At 42.1% G+C, this 16,482-nt stretch overlaps 1 protein-coding gene across 1 annotated transcript in view; it reads left to right on the top strand.

Moving 5' to 3' along the window:
* The window catches only part of TXLNA (taxilin alpha), a 64,232-nt gene that overhangs the window by 27,481 nt on the left and 20,269 nt on the right, over positions 1–16,482 (top strand). The window contains exons 6-7 of the mRNA XM_053707241.1: positions 1,225–1,419; positions 7,210–7,329. Coding sequence (XP_053563216.1) covers positions 1,225–1,419; positions 7,210–7,329 — 315 coding nt within the window. The remainder of the gene's footprint in view (positions 1–1,224; positions 1,420–7,209; positions 7,330–16,482) is intronic.

The raw sequence follows: 16,482 nt of genomic DNA, 5'->3' as shown, positions 1-16,482 counted from the left end.
GAAGATCTTGTTCCTATGAAAGCTGCTCGATAGCTCATGTCTAGCTAGACTAATTCCAGCCTGTTTGTGTGCTTGGCTTTGCATAACTTTGCTGCAACACAAGCGGACAGCTCCACCTACTGGCTATTTTAATCAGTGCAATGCTTCTTAAAGGGACAGTAAACACCAGAGTTTTTGTTGTTTAAAAAGGTAGACCTTTATTACCCATTTCCCCAATTTTGCATAACCAACAGTTATAATAATATACTTTTTACCTCTGTGATTACCTTGTATCTATAGCTCTGCAAACTGCCCCCTTATTTCAAGACAGACTTGCATTTTTAGCCAATCAGTGCTTGCTCCTAGCAGCTTCACGTGCCTGAGCTCAGTGTTATCTATATGAAACACATGAACTAACGCCCTCTAGTGGTGAAAAACTGTCAAAATGCTTTCAGATTAGAGGTGGCCTTCAAGGTCTAAGAAATTAGCTTATGAACCTCCTAGATTTAGCTTTCAACTAAGAATATCAAGAGAACAAAGCATAATTGGTAATAAAAGTAAATTGGAAAGTTGTTTAAAAGGACATGCCCTATTTAAATCATGAACTTTTTTTTTTACTTGACCGTCTCTCTTTAATGCTTTTCAATAGCAGTCACATGACTGGGGAAAAAAAAAAAAGGTGGTTCTGAAACGGCGCAAATTGAACTGGAGTAAATTGAGGGCCACCTGTACTAGTCCACTCAATTTTAAAAGACAGGCAAAGGATACATTTCTTAATAGTTTAGGACTAGTGGAAACGTCCAGCCCTGCCTAGGATGCTTAGTATCTTTTAGACAGTGCTATACAGGGAAGGTCTTTATGATGTGATCTGCATGGTTAGAGGAAGGAGACTTGATGGTGCATTTGAACCATATAAAGGACTGGACTTAATGATGGGTATTTTTTGTTTGAGAATAAGATTGTGGAATATGTGAATATTCTTAGATTGTATATTTTAAGAAATGCAGGAAATGGTGTAGAAGTTGCTGTAAGATAATATGGCAATGTACAGTATATAACTTAATGAGAGAGAGCAATTTTGATAGATATAACATTTTTTTTTTCAGTTGTGCTAAGTACACCTGTATGCAGCTGCTAAATTAATGTCAGAACATAGTAGGCTTGTATGGGTACTTTATTTTGCGTAATTGGGTGTATAATATCATAGCTGCTATAATTTATTTGTACATTAATTTCTTACCTCAGGAGGAGGGTGTTCAGCGAGCCCGTGAGGAAGAAGAGAAGCGGAAGGAGGTTACATCACATTTCCAAGTGACACTCAATGACATCCAGTCACAGATGGAGCAGCACAATGAGCGCAATGCTAAACTACGTCAAGAAAACGTGGAGCTTGCTGACAGGCTAAAGAAATTGATTGAGCAGTATGAACTGAGGGAAGAGGTGAGAGTATAGGAAATGTGTAGGGTTAAAAACATCTGGATGTGGCAGAAAGGATGGGTGGCTCTATAATGAAGTCTAGAAAGTTAGGCAAAGGGAAATATAAATGGCATATAAGGTAGATGGCTAATTGATGTGAACAGGCAAAAGATGGAGCATTTAGAATGGCTTCAGGTGCACAATGTAAGTAGTAAGAGCAAGACTAAGGGGACACATAACTGTGGTGGAGGAGAAGGAAGGTGTTTGACCATAAAAAAATATAGGATTTAGAAATTAAGTGGTTATGAAGAAAAACTAATGAGCAGGACCCACAAGCAAGGATAATGGTGCTGTGTGTATAAAACAGGTTATCACAGTGATCTTGGCAATTCTCAAACTTCTCCATGTATTATGCTGATAAGTGAACATTTATGTGTTTTTTTTTTCTTTCTAATGACACAGTGAGACCACGGATCATCATTTATTACTCCTGGCCAGCAGGAGGAGGCAAAGAGCACCACAAAATATCACTCTCCTACCCACAATCCCACAGTCATTCTCCTTTGCCTGTAGTGCAAGGAGGAGGTGAAGTTTAGGTGTCTGATGAAAAGTTTTCTTCAATCAAGATTTTTATAGCAGAGTAAGCTTACTCTGTTCCTTTCTGGGGTCTAGCCTAGTCCACATCAGTCTCTTCCGTAGGGCAGTGGTGGCTTTTGAGCACTTGAGAACTTGTGAGGCACAATCCTCACTGCGTTTTCTCAAGAATCTGCTGCCCTAACTAGAAAACCTTAGTAGGTTTACTCTGTTTTTCTCTCTTCACAGGTCCATGTGAGGTGCTGCACCCTCTCAAACCAGGTGAGCTGTCCTGCTGCCGGACAACACTTTCAGGCAAGTGTCATTTTAATTTTCTTTTGCAAGGAGATTGCTGGCACTTGTTACAGATAAAAGCTGTCTTCTTTAATATGGGACTTTATTAAAACTTCATGTTTGGGGTTTCTTTTAGGAAGTTTGGGCATTGAGATTGTCAGGTGATTTTTGGTGGCTCAGTGTTTTATAGTAGTTTTTATACTTTAACTTTTGGTCATGGAGATTACTGTTGTAAGCCGTTTTTTTCAGCAGTTAGGGCTCAGTAACCGTTCTGTATTTGAAAAGGGGATTGTTTCTTCTGTGAGGGAAGTCACTCTGTGAGCTGCAGGACAGGTGGGCACCCAGTAAAGCTACTGAGGTGTATAGGGTAGCCTGAGGTCTATTTGGTTTGTTGCGCTGACACAGTACACATATATTTTTTTATTTTCAAATAAATAATTTTTACTCTTTATCCTTATTTATTACATAAGATGGATCAAGAGGCTTTTCAAACCATTATCCCAGGCAAAGTTGCTGCTTGTCAGTTAAGTTGAGAGAACTTGAAGTTATAGAGATAAAATATTTTCTCTACAAGACATTGCTTCCCAGGTATCCCTTGCGGTATCTGAGGCCTTGTCAGCTTTCCCCATGTTGCAGGGAAGGCATAAAAGGAAATTTAAGCAAACAGTAAGGTTTCTGAGTAAGTTCTGGCTATCCAGAGTGTCCCTTCCCATAAGACTGAGGAAGAAGACATATCGGTAGCATCTGAGGGGGAAATCTCAGACTCAGTGTAATTCCTTCTTCTGATGCTGAAGTGGTATCCTTCAGATTTAAGCTAGAACACCTTCGCTTATTACTTAAGGAGGTTTTGGCTACTTTGGATGACTCAGACACAACTGTTGTAGTCAATCCTAAAAAGTCTAGTAAATTGAACAAATACTTTGATGTTACCTCCGCGGTGGAGGTTTTTAGTGTTCCTGACCGTGCTGCGTAGATTGCTTGAGAATGGGAAAGACCTGGTATTCCATTTTCTCCATCTCCTATTTTTAAGATGTTTCCTATAGCGGATTCTATTAAGGAGTCGTGGCAGATGGTTCCTAAGGTAGAAGGAGCAATCTCCACTTTAGCCAAAAGGACTACTATTCCCATAGAGGATAGTTGTTCTTTTAAAGATCCAATAGATAAAAAAATTGGAGGCTTTACTAAAAAAGATGTATGTCCACCAGGGTCTACAATGGCAACCTGCGGTGTGTATCGCCACTGTTACCAGCGCTGCATGTTACTGGTTTGATGCGTTGTCTGAATCTCTTAAGAAGGATACCCCTCTTGATGAGTTCCAGGACAGGATTAAGGCTCTCAAGTTAGCCAATTCCTTCATTACAAATGCTTCCTTACAGGTTATTAAACTGGGAGCCAAAATTTCTGGTTTTGCGGTCCTAGCCCGCAGGGCCTTGTGGTTGAAGTCCTGATCTGCGGATGTTTCATCTAAATCTAAGCTCATGGCTATTCCTTACAAGGGTAAGACCTTGTTTGGACCTGGTTTGGCGGAAATTATCTCAGATATTACTGGAGGGAATGGTTCTTTTCTTCCTCAAGATAAAAAGAATAAGCAGAAGGGACGTCTGAGTAATTTTCGTGCCTTTTGTAACTTTAAAGGCAAATCTTCCTCCCCTTCCTCCAAGCAAGATCAAGCCAAGCCTTCCTGGAAGCCCAAGCCCAACCAGTCCTGATATAAGGGAAAGCAATCTAAAAAGCCTTCAGCTGATTCCAAGTCAGCATGAAGGGTTGGCCCCCAATCTAGGAGCGGATCTTGTAGGGGGCAGACTTTTTTTTTTTTCCCCAGGCTTAATAAGAGATGTACCGGATCCCTGGGCGGTGGACATTGTCTCCCAGGGATACAAAATAGACTTCAAATCTTTTCCTCCCAGAGGCAGGTTTCTCCTCTCCAGATTATCTGTAGACCAGATAAAGAGAGGCGTTCTTACATTGTGTCAAGGACCTTGCTGCACTGGGGGTAATAGTTCCAATTCCCTTTCAGGAAAGGCATCTGGGATTGTACTCAAATCTGTTCGTAGTAAATATTTAAACCAGTTTCTCAGAGTGCCATCCTTCAAGATGGAGACTATATACGCTCCATTCTTCCCTTGGTACAAGAGGATCAGTTCATGACAACCATAGACCTAAAGGATGCATACCTTCATGTTCCCATTCACAGGGACCATCACAAGTTTCTGATATTCGCCTTTTTGGACAATCCTTTCCAGTTCATGGCCCTTCCATTCGGCCTTGCCACAGCTCCCAGATTTTTTTTCAAAGGTTCTGGGGGCTCTTTTAGCTGTGCTTCGATCTCGGGGCATTTCAGTGGCACCTTATCTGGACGACATTCTGGTTCAGGCACCATCTTTTCAACAAGCAGAATCTAATACGGAGATCTTGTCTTTTCTTCGATCCCACAGATGGAAGGTGAATTGGGAAAAAAGTTATCTGGTTCCAGCTACAAGGGTCATATTTTTGGGGACCATAATAGACTTCCTGTTAATGAAGATTTTTCTGACGGAGGTCAGAAAAGATTTTCGACTCTTGTTTTGCCCTTCAGTCCTCTCCACAGCCGTCAGTGGCTCAATGTGTGGAGGTAATCGGTCTGATGGTGGCTTCCATGAACATCTTTCCGTTTGCTCAGTTCCATCTCAGGCCTCTGCAGTTATGCATGCTCAGTCAATGGAACGGGGACTATATGGACCTGTCTCCGCGTGTAGATCTAGATCAGGCATCAATAGACTCTCTTCCGTGGTGGCTTTCTCAGGATCATCTCTCCCAGGGTACTTGCTTCCGCAGACCCTCCTGGGTGATTGTGACCAAGGATGCCAGCCTTCTAGGTTGGGGATCAGTATGGGACTCGTTGAAGGCTCAGGGCTTATGGACCCAGGAGGAGTCAGTCCTGTGCATAAACATCTTGGAGCGGAGAGCAATCTTCAATGCTCTTCTGGCCTTCCCTCAGTTAGCCTTAGCCCGGTTTATCAGATTCCAGTCGGACAACATAACCTCGGTGGCCTACATCAACCACCAGGGGGGAACTCGGAGTTTCTTGGCCATGACGGAGGTGGCCCGAATTATTCAGTGAGCGGAGACCCACAACTGCTTTCTTTCTGCGATCCACATCTCATGGCTTCTCGTCAGAATGACAAACTTCTGAGATACGGCTCGAGGTCAAGAGATCCGCAGGCATTTCTGATCGGTGCTCTGGCAGTTCCTTGGAACTTCAGTCTAGCATACCGGTTTTCTCCGTTCACTTTCCTTCCAAGAGTCATTGCTCGAATCAAGCTGGAGAGGGCATCTGTAATTCTCATAGCCCTGGCATGGCCTTGCTGGATTTGGTATGCAGACCTAGCGGAAATGTCATCTTTTCCACCTTGGAGACTGCCTCTAAGGAAGGACCTTCTACTTCAGGGTCCCTTCCTTCATCCAAATCTAGTTTTTCTGAAGCTGACTGTTTAGAGATTGAACGCTTAGTTTTATCTAAGTGTGGATCAGAGTCGGTCATTGAGACCTTGATTCAGGCTCGTAAGCCTGTGACTCGCAGAATTTACCATAAGATCTGGCGTAAATATTTGTATTGCTGTGAATCTTGGAGTAGAGTAAGGATTCCTAGGATTTTGTCCTTTCTCCAGGATGGTCTGGGGAAGGGTTTGTCGGCAAGTACTTCTAAAGGGTTAGATTTTGGCATTGTCTATTTTACATAAGCGCTTGGTGGATGTGCCAGACGTGCAATCGTTTTGTCAGGCCTTGCTTAGAATTTGGTCTGTGTTTAAACCTGTTACTCCTCCATGCTCCGTTTGAGCCTATGCATTCTTTAGATATTAAGATGTAATCTCGGAAAGTTTTGTTTCTTGTTGCCATTTCCTCTGCTCAGAGAGTTTCTGAACTCTCTGCTTTACAGTGTGATTCCCCTCATCTTATATTTCACTCTGATAAGGTTGTTCTGTGTACTAAATTTGGTTTCCTGCCCAAGGTTGTTTTGGTCAACAATATTTATCAGGAAATCGGTGTACCTTCTTTGTGTCCTAATCATTCTTCTCACAAAGAACGCTTGTTGCCTAATCTGGATGTTGTGCGAGCGCTAAAATTTTATTTGCAGGCAACTAAGGACTTTCGTCAGTCTTCTGAATTGTTTGCTTGCTTTTCTGGGAAACGCAAGGGTCAGAAAGCTACGGCTACTTCACTTTCCCTTTGGCTGAAGAGCGTTATTCTCTTGGCATATGAGGCTGCTGGATAGCAACCTCCTGAGAAAATCACAGCTCATTCCACAAGGGCTGTTTCTTCTTCCTGGACCTTCAAAAATTAAGCTTCTGTGGCTGCAACTTGGTCATCACACTTTTTCCAAATTCTATAAATTCGATACTTTTGCCTCGGCTGAGGCTTCTTTTGGGATAAAGGTTCTTCAAGCAGTGGTGCCTTCTGTTTAGGTTCCTGTCTTGTCCCTTCCTTATCTGTGTCCTCTGGCTTGGGTATTGGTTCCCAACAGTAATTGATGATGATCCGTGGACTCACCGTGTCATTAGAAAGAAAACTAAATTTATGCTTACCTGATAAATTTATCTCTTGACACGGTGAGTCCACGGCCCGCCCTGTATTCATACAGTTTCTTTTTATATAAACATCAGGCACCTCTGCACCTTGTGTTACTTCCTTTCTCTCCTTTCCCTTTGGTTGAATGACTGGGGGATTGTGGGTAAGGGAGTGATATTTTAAAAGCTTTGCTGTGGTGCTCTTTGCCACCTCCTGCTGGCAAGGAGTGATATTCCCAACAGTAATTGATGATGAGTGGACTCACCGTGTCAAGAAAGAGAAACATTTATCAGTTAAGCATAAATTTTGTTTTTAATGTTTAACTGTAGCGATTCTTGTTGCAGTCTGTAAACCCTTCGACCATGGCTGCTGCTCTCACACTAAGTATCTGTCTCTTACTAGCATATCGATAAAGTTTTTAAACACAAGGACTTGCAGCAACAGCTTGTGGACGCCAAGCTCCAGCAAGCTCAGGAAATGTTAAAAGAGGTGGAGGAACGACACCAACGCGAGAAGGATTTTGTAAGTCTCACACATCAAATGGAAATGCATACATTTTAAATATAGATTTGTGTAACCAAGGTATATTCAGATGTAAAAACTCATTTATTTATTATTATATTTTTTTTTAACTAATACACCCAACTCCTAGTATCATTTTTAAAAATATAGTGCAACAGAATAAGCAGCAGTATTTGTAAGCCAAAGTACTTCAACTTTTTTGTATGCTTCTATATGCAAATATGCCACACTTTTTTTTTTTTTTCTTTTTTCCATTTATTTTAGCTCTAAAAATTTAGCAATTTCTAATTACCAGAACTTGCACTGCACCATCCTGACTTAAGGCTAACCTTGTTACACATCGGTCACTTTAATACCAATGTTTTTCAAACTTGTCCTCAGACCTCCCTAACTGGAGGGATTTTCAGGATTACCTTGGGTGAGAGCAGGTAAAATAACCAGGTTTACTAATCGGCTGATTATTTCACCTGTGCTCCAATTCAGATATCCCCAAATTCTGGCCTGTTAGGGAGGTTTGAAAACCAATGCTCTATACTAACATTATGACCTTGACTAGCCTTGTTGTCTGTGGACTAAAGCCCACATAGGCTCCTCCCAAATAAGGCAAATGTTGGGTGGAGTTTGGCTATTGAAAAATAATTGCAGAAAAAGGATGTTTTGTTAAACCCCTTAAGGACAGCATGGGACGCTCTTACTGATCTGGTGTACTGTAGCCTCCTGCACTTTCAGAATGGGAACTCGTCCCCCATGATCCGATTATTTTTTTTTTTTTTTAAATGTGTTTACATTGGAACTTTTGTTATCCGATTTTAAACACTACATCATACACTGTGATGTAGTCAACAGTTTGGCGCACCAGGGCGCCGAAGATTAACATAGCTAGCCCGGCTCCCCTCGGCATTACTCTCAGGAGGCATCAACCACACTAAAGTGACTTAATTTAGAAAAAAAGGACTCTTACAACAATAAAGCCAGACACAGCTACGGCACTATCTTCGGACAGCTAATGGGTTAAAAAACATTAAAGGGATAGTACTCTCAAAATGTTAGTTTTTTTTTTAACTCCTTAGTGACCAGACCATTTTTCAATCTTCTTACCGTTAAGGACCAGGGCTATTTTTACATTTCTGCAATGTTTGTGTTTAGCTGTAATTTTCCTCTTACTCATTTACTGTACCCACACATTATATACAGTTGTTCTAGCCATTAAATGGACTTTCTAAAAATACTAATATTTTCATCATATCTTATAATTTACAATTAAAAAAAATTATAAAATATGATGGGAAAAAAAACACCTTTTCTAACTTTGACCCCCAAAATGTGTTTTAGATCCACAACCACCAAAAAACACCCAAATTTTTAGAAATACCCATGTTCTTTGCTTTTTTTGCAAGTTAAAGGGCAATAGGTACAAGTAGCACTTTGCTATTTACATTGTAACATTGATATCTGTCAGGAATCCCTGAATAACCCTTCACATGTATTTATTGTTTTTTAGTAGACAGCCCAAAGTATTGATCTACTCCCATTTTGGTATATTTCATGACACCATTTCACTGCCAAATGCAATGAAATAAAAAAAAAAGTTGTTCACTTTTTCACAAACTTTAGGTTTCTCACTGAAATTATTTATAAACAGCTTGTGCAATCATGGCACAAATGGTTGTAAATTCTTCTCTGGGATCACCTTTGTTCAGAAATAGCAGACATATATGGCTTTGGCTTTGCTTTTTGGTAATTAGAAGGCCGCTAAAATGTCGCTGCGCACCATACTTGTATTATGCATAGCAGTTAAGGGGTTAATTAGGTAGCTTGTAGGGTTAATGTTGGCTTTAGTGTAGGGATCAGCCTCCCACCTGACCCCCCTCAGACAGCTCTTTAACCTCCCCCACCTCACAAATGTCACCGCCATCTTAAGTACTGGCAGAAAGACTGCCAGTACTAAAGTACTTTTCTCCAACATTGGTGTGTCCGGTCCACGGCGTCATCCTTACTTGTGGGAATATCTCTTCCCCAACAGGAAATGGCAAAGAGTCCCAGCAAAGCTGGCCATATAGTCCCTCCTAGGCTCTGCCCACCCCAGTCATTCTCTTTGCCGTTGCACAGGCAACATCTCCACGGAGATGGTTAAGAGTATGTAGTGTTTAGTTGTAGTTTTTTTTATTCTACTATCAAGAGTTTGTTATTTTAAAATAGTGCTGGTATGTACTATTTACTCTGAAACAGAAAAAGATGAAGAATTCTGTTTGTGAGAGGAAGATGATTTTAGCAGACAGTAAATAAAATCGTTTGCTGTTTCCACATAGGACTGTTGAGATGAAGTAACTTCAGTTGGGGGAAACAGTTAGCAGACTTTTCTGCTTAAGGTATGACTAGCCATATTTCTAACAAGACTGTGTAATGCTGGAAGGCTGTCATTTCCCCTCATGGGGACCGGTAAGCCATTTTCTTAGTCTCAAACAGAATAAAGGGCTTAATATGGGCTATAAAACTGGTAGACACTTTTATGGGCAAAATCGATTGCTTTATTTGGGCATTTTATACATGTTTATGCTGGTAATTCACACTTATAAACTTGGGGAACGTTTTTTAACGTCAGGCACTGTGTTAGACACCCTTTCCAGTCAGGAAGGGCCTTCCCAGTTGTAGGCTGAGCCTCATTTTCGCACCATTACTGCGCAGTTACTTTTGAGAGCAAGACATGCAGATGCATGTGTGAGGATCTGAAAGTAGTTGGAAAAGTTCCTAGAAGGCTTCATTTGGTATCGTATTCCCCCCTGGGTTTGGTAAAGTCACAGCAAAGGCTGTAGCTGGGACTGTAGAGGGGTTAAAACTGTAACCGGCTCCGGTTTCGTTATTTTAAGGGTTAAAGCTCTGAAAATTGGTGTGCAATACTTTGAATGCTTTAAGACACTGTGGTGAACAATTCCTTCATACTTTTTCACATATTCAGTAATAAAGTGTGCTCTGTTTAAAATTTAAAGAGACAGTAACGGTTTTGTTTTAAAACGGTTTTTGTGCTTTATTGACAAGTTTAAGCCTGTTTAACATGTCTGTACCTTCAGATAAGCTATGTTCTATATGTATGAAAGTCAATGTGTCTCCCCCTTCAAAATTGTGTGATAATTGTGCCATAGCGTCCAAACAAAGTAAGGACAGTACTGCCACAGATAATGAAGTTGCCCAAGATGATTCATCCGATGAAGGGAGTAGGTAGACATGGTTCTACATCATCTCCTTCTGTGTCTATACCAGTTTTGCCCACGCAGGAGGCCCCTAGTACTTCTAGCGCGCCAATGCTTATTACTATGCAACAATTGACGGCAGTAATGGATAACTCCATAGCAAATATTTTATCCAAAATGCCTGCATATCAGAGAAAGCGCGATTGCTCTGTTTTAAACACTGAAGAGCAGGAGGGCGCTGATGATAATTGCTCTGTCATACCCTCACACCAATCTGAAGGGGCCATGAGGGATGTTTTGTCAGATGGGGAAATTTCAGATTCAGGAAAAATTTCTCAACAGGCTGAACCTGATGTTGTGACATTTAAATTTAAATTAGAGCATCTCCGCGCACTGCTTAAGGAGGTGTTATCTACTCTGGATGATTGTGACAACCTGGTCATTCCAGAAAAATTATGCAAGATGGACAAGTGCCTAGAGGTTCCGGTACACCCAGACGCTTTTCCTATACCCAAGCAGGTGGCGGACATAGTGAATAAGGAGTGGGAGAAGCCCGGCATACCTTTTTGTCCCCCCTCCTATATTTAAGAAATTATTTCCTATGGTCGACCCCAGAAAGGACTTATGGCAGACAGTCCCTAAGGTCGAGGGGGCAGTTTCTACACTAGCTAAGCGCACTACTATTCCTATCGAGGATAATTGTGCTTTCAAAGATCCTATGGATAAAAAATTGGAGGGTTTGCTTAAAAAGATTTTTGTACAGCAAGGTTACCTTCTGCAACCCATTTCGTGCATTGTTCCTGTCACTACAGCAGCGTGGTTCTGGTTCGAGGAACTAGAAAAGTCGCTCAGTAGAGAGACTCCATATGAAGAGGTTATGGACAGAGTTCACGCACTTAAGTTGGCTAATTCTTTTATTTTAGATGCCGCTTTGCAATTAGCTAGATTAGCGGCGAAAAATTCAGGGTTTGCAATTGTGGCGCGCAGAGCGCTTTGGCTAAAGTCTTGGTCAGCGGATGTATCATCCAAGACAAAATTGCTTAATATCCCCTTCAAGGGTAAAACTCTCTTTGGGCCAGAATTGAAAGAGATTATCTCAGACATCATTGGGGGAAAGGGCCACACCCTCCCACAAGATAGGCCTTTCAAAGCCAAGAACAAGTCTAATTTTCGTTCCTTTCGTAATTTTAGGAACGGACCGGCCTCTAATTCTGCATCCTCTAAGCAAGAGGGTAATGCTTCACAGACCAAACCAGCCTGGAAACCGATGCAGGGCTGGAACAAGGGTAAGCAGGCCAAGAAGCCTGCTGCTGCTAACAAGACAGCATGAAGGAGTACCCCCCGATCCGGGACCGGATCTAGTGGGGGGCAGACTCTCTCTCTTTGCTCAGGCTTGGGCAAGAGATGTTCTGGATCCCTGGACGCTAGAAATAGTTTCTCAGGGTTATCTTCTGGAATTCAAGGAACTACCCCCAAGGGGAAGGTTTCACATGTCTCACTTATCCTCAAACCAAATAAAGAGACAGGCATTCTTACATTGTGTAGAAGACCTGTTAAAGATGGGAGTGATACACCCAGTTCCATTGGCGGAACAAGGAATGGGATTTTACTCAAATCTGTTCGTAGTTCCCAAAAAAGAGGGAACCTACAGACCAATTCTGGATTTAAAAATCCTAAACAAATTTCTCAGAGTACCATCGTTCAAAATGGAAACCATTCGAACGATTCTACCTACAATCCAGGAAGGTCAATTTATGACTACCGTGGATCTAAAGGATGCGTACCTACATATTCCTATCCACAAAGAACATCATCAGTTCCTAAGGTTCGCCTTTCTGGACAAACATTACCAGTTTGTGGCCCTCCCATTCTGGTTAGCCACTGCTCCAAGGATTTTCACAAAGGTACTCGGGTCCCTTCTAGCGGTTCTAAGACTGAGGGGCATTGCAGTAGTACCATACTTGGACGAGATTCTAATACAAGCGTCGTCCCTTTCAAAGGCAAAGGCTCATACAGACATAGTTCTGGCCTTTCTCAGATCTCACGGATGGAAGGTGAACATAGAAAAAAGTTCTCTGTCTCCGTCGACAAGAGTTCCCTTCTTGGGAACAATAATAGATTCTTTAGAAATGAGGATTTTTCTGACAGAGGTCAGAAAGTCAAAACTTCTAAGCGTTTGTCAAGTTCTTCATTCTATTCCACGTCCTTCCGTAGCTCAGTGCATGGAAGTGGTAGGATTGATGGTTGCAGCAATGGACATAGTTCCTTTTGCGCGAATTCATCTAAGACCATTACAACTGTGCATGCTGAAACAGTGGAATGGGGACTATACAGACTTGTCTCCAGTGATTCAAGTAGATCAGAAGACCAGAGATTCACTCCGTTGGTGGCTAACCCTGGACCACCTATCCCAGGGAATGAGCTTCCGCAGACCAGAGTGGGTCATCGTCACGACCGACGCCAGTCTAGTGGGCTGGAGCGCGGTCTGGGAATCCCTGAAAGCTCAGGGACTATGGTCTCGGGAAGAGTCTCTTCTCCCGATAAACATTCTGGAACTAAGAGCGATATTCAATGCTCTCAGGGCTTGGCCTCAGCTAGCAAAGGCCAGATTCATAAGATTCCAATCAGACAACATGACGACTGTTGCTTATATCAATCATCAGGGGGGAACAAGGAGTTCCCTGGCGATGAAAGAAGTGACGAAAATAATACAATGGGCGGAGGATCACTCCTGCCACCTATCTGCGATCCACATCCCAGGTGTGGAAAACTGGGAAGCGGATTATCTGAGTCGTCAGACATTCCATCCGGGGGAGTGGGAACTCTACCCGGAGATCTTTGCCCAGTTGATGCAATTATGGGGCATTCCAGATATGGATCTGATGGCGTCTCGTCAGAACTTCAAGGTTCCTTGCTACGGGTCCAGATCCAGGAATCCCAAGGCGACTCTAGTAGATGCACTAGTAGCGCCTTGGACCTTCAACCTAGCTTATGTGTTTCCACCGTTTCCTCTCATTCCCAGGCTGGTAGCCAGGATCAAGCAGGAGAGGGCCTCGGTGATCTTGATAGCTCCTGCGTGGCCACGCAGGACTTGGTATGCAGACCTGGTGAATATGTCATCAGCTCCACCATGGAAGCTACCTTTGAGACAGGAGCTTCTTGTACAGGGTCCATTCGAACATCCAAATCTGGTCTCCTTCCAGCTGACGGCTTGGAGAATGAACGCTTGATTCTATCAAAGCGTGGGTTTTCAGATTCTGTCATAGATACTCTGGTTCAAACCAGAAAACCGGTAACTAGAAAAATTTACCATAAAATATGGAAAAGATATATCTGCTGGTGTGAATCCAAGGGATTCCCATGGAATAAGATAAAAATTCCTAAGATCCTTTCCTTTCTACAAGAAGGTTTGGATAAAGGATTATCTGCGAGTTCTCTAAAGGGACAGATTTCTGCTTTATCTGTCTTACTACACAAACGACTGGCAGCTGTGCCAGATGTTCAAGCATTTGTTCAGGCTCTGGTTAGGATCAAGCCTGTTTACAGACCTTTGACTCCTCCCTGGAGTTTAAATCTAGTTCTTTCAGTTCTTCAAGGGGTTCCGTTTGAACCTTTGCATTCCATAGATATTAAGTTACTATCTTGGAAAGTTTTGTTTTTGGTTGCTATTTCTTCTGCTAGAAGAGTTTGAGTTATCTGCTCTGCAGTGTACTCCGCCCTATCTGGTGTTCCATTCAGATAAGGTTGTTTTGCGTACTAAGCCTGGTTTTCTTCCAAAGGTTGTTTCCAACAAAAATATTAACCAGGAGATAGTTGTACCTTCTTTGTGTCCGAATCCAGTTTCAAAGACGGAACGTTTGCTACACAATTTAGATGTAGTCCGTGCTCTAAAATTCTACTTAGAAGCTACAAAAGAGTTCAGACAAACATCTTCTCTGTCGTCTATTCTGGTAAAAGGAGAGGTCAAAAAGCAACTTCTACCTCTCTTTCCTTTTGGCTTAAAAGCATCATCCGATTGGCTTATGAGACTGCCGGACGGCAGCCTCCTGAAAGAATCACAGCTCACTCCACTAGGGCTGTGGCTTCCACATGGGCCTTCAAGAACGAGGCTTCTGTTGATCAGATATGTAAGGCAGCGACTTGGTCTTCACTGCACACTTTTGCCAAATTTTACAAATTTGATACTTTTGCTTCTTCGGAGGCTATTTTTGGGAGAAAGGTTTTGCAAGCTGTGGTGCCTTCCGTTTAGGTAACCTGATTTGCTCCTTCCCTTCATCCGTGTCCTAAAGCTTTGGTATTGGTTCCCACAAGTAAGGATGACGCCGTGGACCGGACACACCAATGTTGGAGAAAACAGAATTTATGCTTACCTGATAAATTACTTTCTCCAACGGTGTGTCCGGTCCACGGCCCGCCCTGGTTTTTTAATCAGGTTTGATGAATTATTTTCTCTAACTACAGTCACCACGGCACCCTATGGTTTCTCCTATTTTTTCCTCCTGTCCGTCGGTCGAATGACTGGGGTGGGCGGAGCCTAGGAGGGACTATATGGCCAGCTTTGCTGGGACTCTTTGCCATTTCCTGTTGGGGAAGAGATATTCCCACAAGTAAGGATGACACCGTGGACCGGACACACCATTGGAGAAAGTAATTTATCAGGTAAGCATAAATTCTGTTTTTTTTTTTTTTTTTGTACCTAATTAAAAGTTTTCTAATCAAAAATCCTTATTTTGCCAAACCCATTTTTTTTTCCTCATTATGTAGGCGGGCTAACTATGTTTTACCTAGGTAGAATCATGGTGGCCCGCATGCGTATTTGCCATCTTTTCTGAGTAATGCATGCACATCTTGGTCTCTCTGTCTATTCTGTAGCGCGTCACCAAAGGCAGGGCTAACATCTACATTGTGATGTAGTCAACAGTTTGGCGCACCAGAGCGCTGAAGATTAATATAGCTAGCCCGTCTCTCCTCGGCATTACTCTCAGGAGGCATCAACCACACTAGTGACTTAATTTAGAAAAAAAGGACTCTTACAACAATAAAGCCAGACACAGCTACGGTACTATCTTTGGACAGCTAAATAGAAGTGTAGCATCTGAATATGCGTCAATCACACTAAGTAGTACAAAACCTTTATGCAAATACATTGTGTGATTGATGCTTATTCATATGCTACACTTATATTTAGCGGTTGGAAGATAGCGCCACAGCTGTATCTGGCTTTGTTATAAGAGTCCCCCTTTCTTTCATGTAATTGGCAAGAGTCCATGAGCTAGTGACGTATGGGATATACAATCCTATCAGGAGGGGCAAAGTTTCCCAAACCTCAAAATGCCTATAAAAAAACGCCCCTCACCACACCCACAATTCAGTTTTACAAACTATGCCTCTTATGGAGATGGCAGGTACTTGTTCAGTTCCAGGAATCCTCAGGCAGAGTTGATACATGCGTTAGCAGTTCTTTGGTTTTACCAACCTGCTTATATTTTCCTGCCTCTAGTTCTTCCAAGAGTGATCTCCAAGATCATCATGAAACAATAGTTTGTGTTTCTGGTAGTACCAGCATTGCCTCACAGGTTTTGGTATGCAGATCTTGTTCGGATGTCCAGTTTCCAACCTTGGCCACTTCTTTTAAGACGAGACCTTTTTGTCTCAAGGTTAGTTTTTCCATCAGGATCTCAAATCGTTACATTTGAAGGCATGGGAATTGAACGCTTAGTCATAGAGGTTTCTCTGACTCTGATTAATACTATGCTACAGGCTCGTAAGTCTGTTTCTAGGAAGATTTATTATCGATTTTGGAAGACTTATATTTCATGGTGTTCTTCTCATAAATTCTCCTGGCATTCTTTTAGAATTCCTAGAATTTTACAGTTTCTTCAGGATGGTTTGGATAAAGGTTTGTCTGCAAGTTCCTTGATGGGACAAATCTCTGCTCTTTCTGTTTTATTTCCCAGAAAGATTG

This window comes from Bombina bombina, chromosome 3 (assembly GCF_027579735.1).
Source record: "Bombina bombina isolate aBomBom1 chromosome 3, aBomBom1.pri, whole genome shotgun sequence".
NCBI lineage: Eukaryota > Metazoa > Chordata > Amphibia > Anura > Bombinatoridae > Bombina > Bombina bombina.
Note: the sequence above shows the minus strand (reverse complement) of the source record. Positions and strands in the feature narration are given on the sequence as shown.